At 43.2% G+C, this 17,358-nt stretch overlaps 1 protein-coding gene across 1 annotated transcript in view; it reads left to right on the top strand.

Moving 5' to 3' along the window:
* The window catches only part of LOC109623099 (uncharacterized), a gene marked incomplete at its 3' end in the record, with an annotated part of 668,880 nt that overhangs the window by 620,578 nt on the left and 30,944 nt on the right, over positions 1 to 17,358 (top strand). Inside the window, 1 exon segment of the mRNA XM_062846987.1 lies at positions 14,558 to 14,647. Coding sequence (XP_062702971.1) covers positions 14,558 to 14,647 — 90 coding nt within the window.

Here is a 17,358-nt window from a genome sequence, read left to right as displayed (position 1 = left end):
CGCCATAATAAGGGCCCCTCAACCTACGGGCGGGGACGAAGGTACACTCTGAACTGTGTTGATCATAGACCGACCCGCTGGCAGGCTGGCATCATTGTAATCTAATCAAGGTGAAGAGGCCGACAGCCGATGCAATGATCCCGTTCAAGGTTTCCTTACCGCATATGGATTATTGTTTTGTTTTAGCCGTGACGAGTCCCGGAAGTGAGGTCTAAAACAGTGCTATGGGAGTAGCCAAGGTGGGGACGGGACGAGTTGCAACCAGGGATGTTTTCGATCAGCTGGCAATCGTTTGACTCATTTGTCCATAACTCAGTTTAGAAGCCTAACATTGAAATGTTGTGTTCGGCAAAGTTGTGGATAAGTGTTTTCCCTATAATTATCACTAAAGAAGCCATATTCTAACTCTCATATACACGGCGCTAGAGCACTAGTATTACCTACTCATACTGAACGATCGAAAAATCTGACTTGCAACAGTGATGCCAGATGATTTCCTCACTGTACAGTGTAAACCGTTGATTAAATATTATCCTTACGTCGTGATCACTAAGGCAATCTTGGATTATTTCATTCGCAATTTCATGAAACATTTCAATAATCAGATAAACATGGCTTACGCAGTTATTTAAGCTTTTTAGTGGATCCCCTTATTATTTCTGACAATAAACAAAAGTCAATCTCAGAAACATTCATTATGTTTATCAATCTTCATTACTCATGCCTTTTTGGATCGTTTTTAGCACTGTCGTGTTCACTATAGCTGACCTATATTAATACGGATTCCCATAGAACATGGGACAGCAGTACTACTACTGCACACAGTAAATCTTCTTTCCACATGTCGATATGCCACAGGTACTTGATCTCATTTCCTAGGTGCAAAATGGCGAAGTGACATCTATTTATTGTCGATTTTTACCAGTTACGGAGGTTCTTCAATTCATCTCTCCCTGTCTCGATGATCCCTTCAATTATTTATTGCACGAAGAAATGTTTTGACAGATCTTAGGTCACTCACTTTGACAGATAACGCATGAGCGAAAAAAGGACAAAAACCAAGGTCGTCTTTGTCTTACTCATGCAGAACTGTCATTGTGACCTGAGAATTGTCAAATCGTGTATTGAAGAATATCGGGACATGGAGAGTCGACAGCTGTCGACGGTATTTGTTGTAGATCAAGGAAAACCATTAATTTCTTTTTATTTTCAATTTGGTGCTTCAACGTAAATTACCTGTTTATTTTTATCATGCATACGCCACAATAGCTGTTCCCAAGTAACATTTTTGGTCAAATAGACTAGAACAGGTTCTTAGAACCATAATAAAACCAAATTTAAAAATATGAGGTTTTATGATTGTTCTCAAACCCTCCACAAGACTTATCAGCCATCAAAATGTTACTTGGATTATGTTTGTTTTCAGCTACAGAACACAGCACCTACAAGTTTCATACACATTTTTGGGACATCCAGAGATAAGCCCAGTTTTGTGTTCAAAAGGAATCACGCTAGAAATTTCTTAGACGATTCCTGGCCGAATCTTTCTACACAGTCTACCATTTGAGTTGACATTCCTTTGCAACTGCGTACTACGATCGAAGAAAAACAAACATTCCCAACTGAACTCATCATCAGGAAGCTCTGAGAGTCTACACACAAAAAATCGATAGAGGGTTTCAGAAACATTTTGCTGATTTGTTCAGTAAACTCTGCTGATCACCAGTAACGTTGTGCTGAAATTCAGCAAAACATTTTGCTGGACCCTTCAGCTCGGCAAAATTCAGCAAAATATTGCTGAAAGCGTTTGGTGTGTAAGCTTTTCAAAACATTAAAATATTTAGGTGAACATTGACCGCAACAATGAAATATCAAAGAAAATGTGAGCGAACCTAGCCTTTTCCCATGCATTCTCACGTGCGCATCTGATGGAGCGATAACGAGATCGACGGAATCGCGTGCATTCGAGTTGCGATTGTAACAAAATGTATGGGGGTTTTAGAGGGTTGTAGAGGCATTTCAGTGATTTCAGCGACGTGTTTCAGGCGGTTTCAGAGGGTTTCAAGAGGTTTCAGGGGTGTTCTAGAGGTTACTGGGGGTTTCCGAAGCGCTCTAAGGTGTTTCTAGGGTTTGCACAGACGTTTCTGGGAGTTTATATTACAGAGAATTTCGGAGGGTTTCAAGGGCTTTCTATCGAGTTTCGGGTACATTCCAGGGAGTTTCAAGGGGTTTTAGGGGCGTTACACGGCGTTTCAGGGGCATTATACGGATTTTCAGGGGGATTGAGGCGTGTTCCAAGGGATTTCAGAGGTGCTGCTGATTATTTCAGATACGTTCTAGGGGCTTTGAATGGGTTTAGTGGAGTTCCAAGGAGTTTTCAGTCCAGTCCAGTTCCAGTCGACGTTTGATGGGGTTTCAATGGGTTACAGGAACACTCCAGGGGATTTCAGGGGTGTTCTAGGTGGTTGCAGGGGCGGTTAATGAATGTTATTGGGTTCTCAGGGGGTTTCAGCTCTGTAGGGAACTTCAGGGCGTTGAAGGGTTGTTCCAGGGATTTCAGGTGGTATGAAGGGCGTTTCAGCGTTTCAGGGAGATTCAAGGAGTTGCAGAAGCGTGCTAAAAGATTTCAGTAGCAATTCGATGGGGTTTTAATACACACAGGGTTTCTGGAGTTCTTTAGGAGTGTCATGGACGATCCAGGAGGATTCAAAAAACTTCAGTTAGTTGCCGGTGTGTTCAAAAGTATTCCAGAGGGCTTCAGGGGTTTTCAAAAGGTTCAAGCGTATTTCTAAGCTCCCGGAAACCTTCGAATGACTGTAATCAGTTTTGTACCTTAAAATTCCGCTCTGAAAGGGCGGAATGGAAAGGTATAAAACTGATTACACTCATTCGAAGAGGGTATTCTGCTTAGAGAGTTCGAAAAGTCGGTGCAAGATAATCCCGGAAACTGCCTGAAATGCGTTGAAAACGCCTTAAAAAACCCTCTGGAACTACCTTTAAACTCCTTTGAAATCCCCCATAAACATCATGAAACGTTTTGAAACGCCTGGAGCCTGGGTACGCCTTGAACCCCATTGAAATCTTTTTGAAAGCTTTCTGAAACCTCCGGAAACTACTTCCAACATTTTGTAATGTCTTGAAACTCCTCTAAAAAAAATCTGAACATCTTGAAGCACCTTTTCGAGCTGTTTATTCAAATCTCCTGAAACTACACAAATCGCCTTGAAATACATTGAAACTTCTCTGAAAATCTCTTAAAACTCCCCGCTAAAATCCAATCGAACCACCTGAAGCGTCTTGAAACGCAACGTCTTGGAACTCTTTTCAAAGCCAGAATTGAAAGCTCCCCACATCCCGCCTCAATCCAGCAGAAATAACTTTGGAATGCTCCTGAAAAGCCTTGATACGGATCAGAGACTTCCCTAGATCCATGTCACTTGGACCAAGTGGAAACTCCCTAGAAAATGAAAAATTGACAAATTACAGACAATTTAAAATTTCAACTACCGATACGAATCGATTAATATTAGGACGAGCTATCATATTGATGCGTTCAATATTTGGGTTCCAGACTTCCGAGTACACATGTTCTAATTTCTCTTTGAAAATGGAATTTAGAAGAATTCAAATTCAACGTGTAAGAAAATGTGTAACTTAAATTGTAAGAAATGGTTGGATCTAGACCATAACTGAATATTTTTTTACCATCGTGGGTTCATGCATGAGAAAAACAAATGAAAACGAAAATTCCAGTACTAACTGTGCAACAATTGGCGAATTACTGGAAGAAAAGGATGTCATACTAGCATTCCTTTCCTTCTTTGATTGTCGTAGGGACGTGAACGGCTCCACTATTGACTTTCGATGGTAAGCCAACACCAGGCTCCATTTGTTGATTTTATGTATAATTTTGTTTGTTCCAGTCAATCACGGAGTAGCAACTACAAATTCTAGACGAACATTTGAAAAGGGCCTATCTGCTTTACGTAAACAAATATGTTTTTGTCTCTGTAGGGCCTATCTGCATCCACCCACGCACATCAATATCCTTAGGGCCTGTCCATAAACTACGTAGACTCTTAAGGGGGGACGGGGGGGTCTGGCCAAAGTCTACGCTTCATACTAATTTCGAAAATTTTGTATTAACAAAAGTCTACGAGGGGGGAGGGGGGGTCTGAGATGGCCAGAAAAAAGTCTACGTAGTTTATGGACAGCGCCTTATCAGAAAGAGTGTTCTTCGAGCTATCTGTTAAGGGTGTTGATGTGCATGGGTGGATGCAGATGGGCCCTACAGAGACAGAAACATGTTTGTTTACAAAAAGAAGATAGGCCCTTTTCAAATGTTCGTCTAGAATTGTGCGTTCACACTCATGATATGCATAATAAAAATCTAGCCTATATTTAACCCTGAAGCAACTTGAGTTCAATCCACACCTTACCCAAATCCTATTCAAATGTATTGGAAATTCAAATCTGAATCCAATTGAAGGTCAGTAAAAATACAATCGTAGTTCTATCCAAATCCATTCAAAATCTAAAAAAAATCATTTAAAATCTGGTTTTAATATAATCCACATTAAACCCAAACACAAACCTGATCCAAATTCATATTGAATTTAAATAAAAGTCAAATCGATACCCAATCCAAGCTCATTTTTAGCCTAAACCCAATCTTAATATAATCCAATTAAAATCGGAGATAAATGGTCGGGAATCTGCTAAACCGAACCAAAGACCATTTTTTGAAAAATTGAGTTTTCTTTACCATTGGAAGAAGAAATTGATGATCCTCCTTCCATGTAAAAATGCAGTAATTCTGACAGCTCTTCGTGGAGTAAATTCAAAATTTCTGTTTGGCAGAACATACAAAAAATAAAATTGCATCCAACCAGAGTGAACTGTAAACCATTCCATAGAATCAGCGAAATGTTTTAGTGTTGGTCCAGATGAAGAACATTTCAAGTTATGCTCATCGCCGTCAAATTTCTAACTTCCAACCGACTCATAGTAACAATCTGTGGGAGAATTGAACACGTTATTAGAAATACGGATGTTGGAGGATACAATTATGTTTCGATGGTGCTGATCGCCATTTTTCCAAATCACATTCAGCCAGACCGAACCAAATCCACTGCATTTTAGAATCTATCTATTCTCAACAATACAAAAATCAACTGGTTTTAAATACATGCGTTATGTCGACACACCTCATACTGATAAATTTAACACAGAAGCCGTCATTGAACAACAAGGCTAATAAGAATAATAAAGCTTGAAAAAAATCAAACACTTAGTTCGCTTTGGCTGATCGAAAAATGGCGTTTTCATGACAACCATGCTAGAGAAGAATGTTTAGAACTTGATTCAGACTTAACGACTGACCTTCAGCTAAGTAAAATGACCTAGAGGTAACGTGCTTGGTTATCACTTAAAGGACCCAAGTTCGAATCTCTTTAATATTTTCGAAATTCTTTTTGTCTTAGTTCACTTTGGCAGATCATTTTCATGGTTTTCTTCGACCAGTATAAATTTGAAGTACACAAATTGCTCCATTTTCACATCTCAGGACCACAGGGCATGCAAAGACATCATTTTACATAATCACTCTTGCTCTGGGCCTGCACATGCACCGCCTATAAAAAAAAAACATAGGTGGGAGCGGCTGAGCTGGGAGGGCTTCCGACATTCATATTTCAAACTATTTTGAAACCTCCATAATATACGCGTCCTCTCTGATTCATGTAAAGAATTGTGAGTGATATCGATTTCAACTTCATGGACGATGAAAAATCGAGTTTTTTTTTACAATCCAACTGGTTTTCTCTGAAACAAAGAAACACAGTCAGCCACACTGAACTATAAACCATATTCCAATGTTTTTGTTCAGCTAGAGTGAACTGAGTGCGAAGTACTCAAAAATTAAATGTATTTATATCAATGCTTTCAAAAAATTTACATGTATTCTTCATCTCTGATGGTTAATAAAGGCTTGCAAGTTATTTATAAGCGGAAAAGTTTCAAATAATCTTAGCTGTTGTTTATTTGTGAGTGGTTGAACTTTAAGTTTAATTATCTCGGAACAAAGTTCTTGGCGCTTAGTTCGGTTTAGCAGAACCCCGGCCAAATGCAACTCACATCTATGCTAATTTTAATCCAATCTGTATGCAATCAAAATTCAATCCAAGCCCATTCCTAATTCAACTTCCGATAGAAATCGAAACGCTCAGATTCAATTGTCAATTGTCAATCAAATTCTAGAAATCCAATCGAAATCGAAATATTCTTCAACCAATCGACCTATTCAAAACGCTTTCAGTGCGTAGGTCAGGGCGTAAATCCCCGTTGCATGGCAACTCATATAAAATACCGAATTGCACAAAAAACCGCCTGCTGCTTTGACACGCACCGCTTCCAAAGCAAATAACCATCACATCAAATATATTCACAAGCACAAGCTTAGCTCCATAACACACACAGTCAGTCAGTCAGTCAGTCAACCAGCGGCGGCGCCACCACCATTCGAGCTAAAAGATCAACAACAATCCGGCGCGGCGGTGCAATATTCACTGGTTCCGAACTCACTCCCAGTAGTGCGACGCCATCTGCGACTAAACGACCCCATAGATCGGCAATGGCACCAGCTGGCTCGGACTTTCCTCCAAAAGCGACTCGGTCCCGCCATAAATCCCATTTGCCGCGGAAATTTGCAACCCTCCGGATGTCAGCGGAGGGTGAAATTGGCACTTTTATCAGATTTTACTTCGCTACCTCTCTACCTATAGGAGTGAGCGCGGTTTCGCGAATTTATACCTAGTCAACCTGCCAGCCAGCCACGAGCTTCGTCATCGTCTTCGACTCGGTCGAAGGATTTCAGGAAGTAGATTGGAATCAGAATCATCGTCATCATCAGCGAATGATGTGGTCAATCGCCCCGAGGTCCGTTTCGTCTTCTTATAATCCAATTGTAGGAACTGACTGACTGACTGGCATGGCAGCGGCACAGGGCCTCGATCGAATATGGCGAAAAGTATTCGTAACGGTGGGTATATAGCAGGGCGAGCACGCGCGTTCTGCGCAGCAGTGGATTTATTAATTTCATTGCGATTCGAATGGCTTGCGGTTTGATGATGAGGGGGAGCCTGACGCGGGTGCTCTATTTAAGGCAAATAGTAATAATCCTAATAGAGTTTAATATGAAAATAAATCGTTCGGTTGCTCCACTTCCATCGGTGGGATGCTGATGTGGTATGGATGACAGCGGCCTTCCAAACACTGGCGTAGCTAGGGATTTTCTATGGTAGGAACGGAGGGGCAGCTGTGGAGATTTAGAAGCAGAGAAAAATTGGTGAGACCTTTGAGCTACTTTCTACGATTGAGGAAGGATTGGTGTTCTAGTGGCTACCGTTTCTGATTCGCATGTAGAAGGTCCTGGGTTCAATCCCTGGCCCATTCCGCTGTAACAACCCTGTAATACTCCTGGAACGTTAATCATTAATTTTCAACAATTGTCAATTGAAAATCCGAAGAACGCCTCTGAAACCCCCTGAACCACGTATAAACCCTTTGAAACCCCTGCCCTGGAGCGCCCTTGAAACCCTTTTAAACTCTATGGCATGCACTTGAAACCCCCTGTAGTGCTCTTGAAATACTCCGAAACCCTACAGAATTATCCTGGAACGCCTCTACAAACCTGAAACCCCTAGAACACCCTTGCAACCTCCTGGTGTCCCCTGAAACACACTGTAACGCTTTGATATATTTTGTGAAGCCTCTGCAACACACTGAAATCCCTTGCAATATCCCTCGAACCCCATGTAACATAAATTTCCTTGAACGCTTCTGCAAACCTTTGGAACCTCTTAGAGCGCTTCTGTAAACCCTAGAACACCCTTGTACTTCCCGAAACCTCCTGAAACACCCTGCATGCCTCTGGAATCTCCTGGAACGCCTCTGCAACCCTCTGAATCCTTTCCGCAGATTCGTTCTCCTGTTTGATTATCCGCAAAAGCCTTGTAATCTTGGAACGCTTAGAGCACCTTGGTCTCCGACTCCAGGAAGTATACCACGGTTTCCCGACAAGCATCGTCAATAAAGGTTAAAGAGTATCGATTACCTACAATCAACTCGGTTTCCAAAAACCCGCTCAAGTCCGAGTGAATCAGCTTTAGTACCACCGACTCAGAGATGTACCATACGACGATGCCACAGATCGTACCTATCGTCTTACACCAGATTCGCAACGTGGTGCTTCGTTTCGGACAGCTTGTAAAGACCGTTCGCTCCATGACCCATCCCAACACTACATCGTTGCCGGGGTCGACAACCTTGCAGTTCTCCTTCATGAACACCATATTGTATCCTTTCTGGCATACCTTGCTTACGAAAAGTAAATCAATAGCCTGATCAGGGACACAGAGCACGTCGCTCATGGTGATGTCCCTGGTCGCTTCGTCGGACTCCAGCTCCAGCTTCACCGATCCTTGCGCCACAACGACCACCTCCTCATTGTTGGCCACCTATAGGTATACCTTGATCTTCGTCGATACTTCCAACGGATTTTTCTATCTTCTGTTCACTGGGATGATAACCTGATAAAGTGGGTCTTGCGTCGTATGAAGAAGCAAAGAGTTTCAGACCTATCGGTTTGACCTGTTTTCTTCTGAAATGCTTAAAACGCATTGTCGATCATCACATCCGTGATGTTCATTTGGCCAATGTGCCTCTTCATGTGAACCAAAATGCTTACCAATCTGGAAAGTCCACTGTGACTATTTTACACAAAGTTGTGTACGATATCGAGAAGGCATTCGATCAAAAGCAATCCTGCTTGGGTGTTTTCTTAGATATCGAGGGTGCCTTTGACAACGTGCCTTTAGATGCCATATTGGAAACCGCACGGGGTCATGGTATATCTCCAATGATTTCCTATAGGATTCACCAAATGCTCAAAAACTGACATCTCTTCTCGACATTGCGTTAAGCGGCGATTATGAAATTGAGTGTTTGTGGATGCCCCCTAGGGGAAGTCTTATCTACATTTTTGTGGAATCTCGTAGCAGATACGCTATTAAGGCAACTCAATAATAACGGTTTTCCTACTTATGGTTTTGCCGACGACTACCTCCGGTATGTGCATTAGCACCCTTTTCGACCTGATGAAAAACGCTCTTCAGGTAGTTGAGGGTGGGTGTCGCCAATATGGCCTTTCGGTTAATCCAAGTAAAACATCTATTGTTCTTTTCACGGAAATACGAAACCGTAATGATGTTCGTCCTTTACGTCTCTTTGATTCTGAAATCAATGTGACTGAGCAGGTAAAGTACGTTGGAGCCAATCTTGTTTCCAAGCTTTCTTGGACACCTCATGTTGAGCTCAGAATCAAGAAAGCTTGTATGGCCTTCGGGCAATGCCGGCGAACCTTTGGTACAACTTGGGGTCTTGTACCGACCGAGTGTAATTAGTTTCGTACCTTTTAATTCCGCCCTAGGGCCATGTTTGCTTCTTTGTACACTAGACACAACTAGTGGTTCATGCATCTGCGCAATGCACCATTAGCCTGTGTACACACAGCATATGCTGTCAAAATTCTTTTGTCTTTTGACTTTTACTGCGCGCCGTGTTTTGGTGCTATCCTGCTCACTCTCACGGGTTATTTGAACACACGGCGCGCAATAAAAGTCAAAATCTCTCAGCATGCACAGGCTAATTTGCTAGTTTCCCACCGCGACTTTTTGCAACACGTTACGCTCATAAACTCCGAAAATGGAACTTCTGCAGAGCATTGTTTTCCGGCGAAACTAATTCGGCTGATACACGTAACCGCTGGATGGATCAAAATCAAGTGCTCGGATCGCAGACCTACCGCAGTGTCTACCTCGATATTGATCTCATCGTCATTGATCCTAGAGCAATGGGAGAAGCTTCTACTCCTTTGAAAACGACGAGGTTAGGTTTGATGCAAAACTCTACCAATTTTAAGTACATGATTGTGGGTAGAGATAGAGGAAGGTCTAGTGATATCAGTGCTGAGGTAGTGCTTGATGGGGATGAGTTTGAAGTTGTTAAAGAGCTTGTTTATCTTGGAATACATCTGACAATGACGTTCTCCGTAAATTGAAAAGGCGTATCGCAGCTGCGAATAGGGCCTTTTACGGATTTCGAAAGCAGCTTAGGTCCCGTAGTTTGCAAACGCATACGAAATTTGCTTTATATACGACGCTGATTCTTCTTATTGCCCTCTACGATCACGAGGCGTGGACGTTAACCGTTATGTGGCCGGCAAACTTATTTTGCTTTTTTCTACACCGTGTATTTTAAATGGGTGCTGGGTACCCGGGTACCCTGCCGGCCACATAAGGGTTAAAGGAACGAAGCTTGGTTAAAATTGCTCGTAGCACTGTCGATCAGCAAATTTGCTAGAGCTTGAGCTTGAGATGAGCTTGATTGACCGCCCGTAGATGCTACTCCAGTATCGCCAGACCAGCTACACTCACACAAGGAACCAATGAGATTACCGGCCGAGGACTAGCAGGCATCTTCAGTGTGTGAGCGTTGGTGATCTTCTATTTTTAGGCGACAATGGCGCCTGCCACGTCAGGTTGCAGGTCAATCGTGGGGAAGGGAAAAGAAGTGATGAATGCAATCGTTTGAATCCACGTCAGACCGAATGTACTGCGTCTGAACAAACTCATGCGGATGTCGGAGTGTTGGTGGGATATGGTTGGCATATTGGTTCACACATTGGTGTGCGGAGGCCAGGCGTAAGGCGCCGTCCACAAATTACGTATCGCTCTAGGGGGAGGGGGGAGTACGACCGAGCGTTACGGCCCATTCAAAAAATTTGGGTTTTCGTACAAAAAGCGTTACGCAGAGGGGAGGGGGGGGGGTGGTGTCGGGAACTGTCGGTTTTAGCGTTACGTAATAAATGGATGCTGCCTAAGGTGATATATTAGTGAGATTATTACTACGAAGCTAAAGGGCCACAATTCGCTTGAATGCATAACTCGTAGGCGTTATCTGATAGATTGATATTGTGCTATGAAAGTTGGAAGGAGGGGAAACGGTTTCTCGACCGTTTCTGGTTCTAGCGATAGCTATGAACGTATGAATATATTATGAGTTGCGCGAAAATTTGTACGCGCAAGCGCCCATACATCTCCGCCTGTAAGAAAAATAATTTTGGTGTTTTCGGCGCAGTATTCCTTGGCCAATTCGCGCACTTATAACGATTAAACATACCAGCGGAGGTCTATTAGCGATTTTGCACCTTTTTCGCTCTCTATTTTCTTGCAACGGGTAATACATGAGTTGTATATGTACACAGCAAATAATTTTGTAATATCCAGGCACGTAACTTCTGGCGACGTATCCAATTTCTAACGTAATTTAACTCTGTTGCATCGTTTTCCAACAATTATCACACTCACCATGTTGGCACCGGAAAGTGTCAACAAACCCATTCCAGCAGATACCTAGAAGCAGTATCATATTTATCACATATCTTCTAACTTGGTGAAATAGCCGAGAGGTAAGGGATATGCCTCACAATCAACGGATCAGTGTACGAATCCATGCCAATATTTTACTTATATATGATTCATCTATCGATCCGGTTCTAGCGATTGCTAGACCCACTTTCAAGCTGCGGCAATTAATTTGCTGCGTGGGAAGGACGTAATCTTTACATTACTTTTACGATGCGAGTGATGTGCAGCGAAAATGATGTGATATCACAAGAATTTTTTTGCTGTGTAGAGAAGAGAGTAAACAAAAAGTGGATTGAAAGATACAAAGTAGAGGGAAAGGGACGGGTCAGGGATTGAATCCAGGACCTGCTGCATATAAATCAGAAGCGGTAGTCACTAGACCACCAAGCCCGTTAATCAGCAAATTCGCTAGATACTACTAAATTAGCCAAAACTGTCAACTGTAGTCACTCAATGTTTCAGTAATAAGTTATGTAGTTGATCAAATTCAAACTGTGTGAAAAAAAAATCAGAATAAATTTTAAAAAATATCTATTGCGATTTTTTTTTCGACTTAGACTTTGATGCAATAAATTTCGTCGTACTCATATTTCGCTTTCGATTTCGCTGTCAATCTCAGTCGCAGGGTTTTTGCAACTCGCCCGATTATGTGACAGTTTTCGCCGGCCGTCTCAATGTTTACCATTAAAGTCTTTTGTTCTCGGTCCACCAGCTGGTCATGTTTACACAACAAAACCAGCTGGTTCAGCGATGTTTACGTTCATCCTTATTGTTCTCGGCTACCAGCTGTTTATGTTTTCATAACAAAATCAGCTGGTTTCGCCTGAATCGGGGAAAGAAGGCGAAAATGTGTCATAAATGTTATGCCGTTTTTCTTTATTATCCAGTTCCAACCTGGGTTGGAACTGGATCAGATCACAGTTTCAACCCCAACCCGACTTCGGTTTCGCTTGTACTAAAGTTTGTTTGACGTTGTTTGTTTACACATTTTCCGCCAATCCAGTTCCAACCCAGGTTAAAAAAGAAAAACGGCATTAGGTTAGTACCATATTAGGGCGAGTTCAATTTCGTCGCCAAAGTCTGATTATTCGTAAAAAATACAATACTTTCACTGAAAATCTTTAGCGTCGCACAATTCTAAAGCAACGGTCAAGGGCAAACCACTTAATTTCCCCAAAGAATAACAACAAATCAGCTGTCCTCAGGTGTTCTTAAAACACCTAATCCTCTCAAACAAATGCTCTTCAGAAAAAAAAAATAAGGAAAACTCTTACGCAAGAAATAAAATTCACCCTACCGGTCAAAATCAACGCCCGCGGCTAAAAATATTCCTCCCGAAATAGAAAAATTACGACGTCCAACAAGACGTGACAAGACAAACGTGTAAGAAACCCCCGCGCAAAATAAAAACGGACCGCGACGACGACTTTGACTTTGTTTTGGTTCCTGAAAAATCGTACAATCGTCGTTGATGCCCAGTCTACAAGACTGACTCACACGAACAGCAGCCCGTACCTCAATTATTGCTTGTTTCCGCGCTTTTTTGGATTTATATTAATATGGGCGAATGATTTCTTATTGTTTTTTAAGCGAAATGTTTACAATCGGCGAAAGCTGTGTCGCCTTCGTTTTCCGACAGAAGGTTTGTGGGACAGTTGGAAGAATTATTTTGTCTGTAAGAAAAGGAATCAATCTGTGATTGATTGGAACAATCGAAATGACATGGAAACAACAAATGAAGCATGAAGTTGGCTTACCATCCTCAATGTGCATCTTCGAGTATCCCAAGGATCCGGGTCCACCCTAACAATTATCGTGTAGGACCAGGAATGTTAGTTAGTCATCCGTTGCTGCTTGAAATCGACATCTCCTCTGCGACTCCACAATTGTCGCGGGAAGGATTTTTTGTCAGTGGGAAAGGACTTGATTTTTTGTGACACGATCAGATCGCACAGTATTTAGCCATGTTCAAAAAATTCAAAAGTCAATCGGTTTGAAATTGACTGAGTTATAGCAGCAAGTGCCCAAAATAGGTACCCCTGCTCAAATGGTCCCAGACCCTACGAGGACTTCTGTAATAACTAACCATTCAAAGGTTTTCGTGAATGCAATCTACTTTACACATTGAGGATATGTTACACCTTCCCGTTTATTTGAAAAACCGGAAATAGTTCCATTCATTCATGAATTGAATTCATACACAGTCTACAGGGGATAGACAAAATGATCGGGACAGGCAAAATTTTCACTTCTCAAAAAATGTTCAACTAGCTGTAAACTGTAAACTGTAAACTGTAAACTTCGTGGAAATTTAGACCACTGACACACAACTAGTTGATGAACATACAGTAAAAATTTGAGAATATTTGATGCACTTTTCGAAAAGTTACAGCTAGTTGAACATTTTTTGAAAAGTGAAAATTTTGCCTGTCCCGATCATTTTGTCTATCCCCTGTATGAGTGAAATCCATAGGCTATCTCATTTTCGGCTACCAGTTTAAACCTAAACTGCTACGCAGCCGTCTAGTTGCGTTACGCACCCCATTATACCTAGCGAAATACGGCCAAGCGGAAACGCGGAGGCGACAAATTTACGACATTAATTTCTGCGTAATCCTACCGTTTGTAATTGAATGTTGTTCGACGACCAAGACGACGAAAACTAACAAACCTGTCTTACCGTTCTTGCTGGCTGGGCTTGACCGCCCCACGGACCATTTCGAGACTCACTCGTCGATCGACGAGTAAGTTGCGTGCGTGGGCCGGAACGACGCGACCTGTCTTCAGGTTCACCGTCCACATCTCACCCGTCCGTCAAGCTATTGCCTCTCGAGCAAAATCAGCAAACTGGGTCCATTTTGCAACATGACACCCCGTCATGTCGGCTCATTTTACACGCGCGTTCACACAGCCAGCCAGCCACAGACAGTTCAGTGTCCCCATCCACGGCGTCGCGTCGTTTAGGAAACCATAAAGCTACCGAGGACCGACGCAAGTAATACGAATCCGGCAAACCGCAGTCCACTCCTCCTAACTCTAACATATTTGTCTTTCTTTCTATTCTTTTGCAGAATCTCCGGCCAGACATGGCTTCAGCTTCAGCAGCAAAAACTACGTGCCAGAAAGGAACAACAGAAACGAGAACATTCAAATAGCTTTAGGTAGGTATCCAAAAGTGGTCCCAGAAATTCTTCCTGGGATTTCAGAAATTTCTCCAGAGATTCCTCCTGGGATTCCTTCAGCAGTTCTTCAGAAATTCTTTCAGGAATTCCTTCAGGGATTCCGTCAACAATTCTTTCAGGGTTTCCGACAGGAATTCCATCTCGGATTCCATCACGAATTCCTTCAGGGATTCCTCCATACATTCCTTCAGAGATTCCGTCAGAAATTCCTTCAGGGATTCCGCCAGGAACTCTTTCAGGGATTCCGTCTGGATTTTTTTCAAGACTTCCGTTAGGAATTCCTTCAGGGATTCCGTTAGGAATTCCTCCGGGGATTCCTTCAGGAATTCCTCCCGGGATTCCGTCAGCAATTCCTCCGGGGATTCCTTCAGGAATTCCTTCAATAATTCCGTTAGGAATCCTTCAGGGATTCCGTTAGGAATTCCTTCATGGATTCCGTTAGGAATTCCTCCGGGGATTCCTTCAGGAATTCCTCCGGGTATTCCTTCAGGAATTCCCCCGGGGATTCCGTCAGGAATTCCTCCGGGGATTCCGTCAGGAATTCCTCCGGGGATTCCGTCAGAAATTCCTCCGGAGATTCCTTCAGGAATTCCTCCGGGGATTCCGTCAGGAATTCCTCCGGGGATTCCGTCAGGAATTCCTCCGGGGATTCCGTCAGGAATTCCTCCGGGGATTCCGTCAGGAATTCCTCCGGGGATTCCGTCAGGAATTCCTCCGGGGATTCCGTCAGGAATTCCTCCGGGGATTCCGTCAGGAATTCCTCCGGGGATTCCGTCAGGAATTCCTCCGGGGATTCCGTCAGGAATTCCTCCGGGGATTCCGTCAGGAATTCCTCCGGGGATTCCGTCAGGAATTCCTCCGGGGATTCCGTCAGGAATTCCTCCGGGGATTCCTTCAGGAATTCCTCTAGGGATTATTTCAGGAATTCCTCTAGGGATTCCTTCAGGAATTCCTCTAGGGATTCCTTCAGGAATTCCTCTAGGGATTCCTTCAGGAATTCCTCTAGGGATTCCTTCAGGAGTTCCTCCAGGGATTCCTTCGGGAATTCCTCCAGGGATTCCTTCGGGAATTCCTCCAGGGATTCCTTCGGGAATTCCTCCAGGGATTCCTTCGGGAATTCCTCCAGGGATTCCTTCGGGAATTCCTCCAGGGATTCCTTCGGGAATTCCTCCAGGGATTCCTTCGGGAATTCCTCCAGGGATTCCGTCAGGAATTCCTTCAGGAATTCCTTCAGGAATTCCTCCAGGGATTCCTTCAGGAATTCCTCCAGGGATTCCTTCAGGAATTCCTCCAGGGATTCCTTCAGGAATTCCTCCAGGGATTCCTTCAGGAATTCCTCCAGGGATTCCTTCAGGAATTCCTCCAGGGATTCCTTCAGGAATTCCTCCAGGGATTCCTTCAGGAAATCCTCCAGGGATTCCTTCAGGAAATCCTCCAGGGATTCCTTCATGAAATCCTCCAGGGATTCCTTCAGGAATTCCTTCAGGGATTCAGTCAGAAATTCTTTCAGGGATTCAGTCAGAAATTCCTTCAGGGAATCTATCAGGAATTCCTTCAGGGATTCCGTTAGGAATTCCTTCAGGGATTCCGTTAGGAATTCCTTCAGGGATTCCGTTAGGAATTCCTTCAGGGATTCCGTTAGGAATTCCTTCAGGGATTCCGTTAGGAATTCCTTCAGGGATTCCGTTAGGAATTCCTTCAGGGATTCCGTTAGAAATTTCTTCAGGGATTCCGTTAGGAATTCCTTCAGGTATTTCGTTAGGAATTCCTTCAGGGATTCCGTTAGGAATTCCTTCAGGGATTCCGTTAGGAATTCCTTCAGGGATTCCGTTAGGAATTCCTTCAGGGATTCCGTTAGGAATTCCTTCAGGGATTCCGTTAGGAATTCCTTCAGGGATTCCGTTAGGAATTCCTTCAAAGATTCTGTTAGGAATTCGTTCAGTGATTCCGTTAGGAATTCATTCAGTGATTCCGTTAGGAATTCCTTCAGGGATTCCGTTAGGAATTCCTTCAGGGATTCCGTTAGGAATTCCTTCAGGGATTCCGTTAGGAATTCCTTCAGGGATTCCGTTAGGAATTCCTTCAGGGATTCCGTTAGGAATTCCTTCAGGGATTCCGTTAGGAATTCCTTCAGGGATTCCGTTAGGAATTCCTTCAGGGATTCCGTTAGGAATTCCTTCAGGGATTCCGTTAGGAATTCCTTCAGGGATTCCGTTAGGAATTCCTTCAGGGATTACGTTAGAAATTCCTTCAGGGATTCCGTTAGCAATTCCTTCAGGGATTCCATTAGGAATGCCGTTAGGAATTCCTTCAGGGATTCCTTCAGGAATTCCTTCAGGGATTCCTTCAGGAATTCCTTCAGGGATTCCTTCAGGAATTCCTTCAGGGATTCCTTCAGGAATTTCTTCAGGGATTCCTTCAGGAATTTCTTCAGGGATTCCTTCAGGAATTCCTTCACAAGTTCCTTCAAGGATTCCTTCAGGAATTCCTTCAGGGATTCCTTCAGAGATTCCTTCGGGAATTCCTTCGAGAATTCCTTCAGGGATTCCCTCAGGAATACCAGCAAGGATTATTTCAGGAAATCCTCCAGGGGTTATTTCAAGAATTCCTCCGGGGATTCCGTCAGGAATTCCTCCGGGGATTCCGTCAGGAATTCCTCCGGGTATTCCGTCAGGAATTCCTCCGGGGAT

This window comes from Aedes albopictus, chromosome 1 (genome assembly GCF_035046485.1).
Source record: "Aedes albopictus strain Foshan chromosome 1, AalbF5, whole genome shotgun sequence".
NCBI lineage: Eukaryota > Metazoa > Arthropoda > Insecta > Diptera > Culicidae > Aedes > Aedes albopictus.
This window is presented reverse-complemented; position numbering and strand designations above follow the sequence as displayed.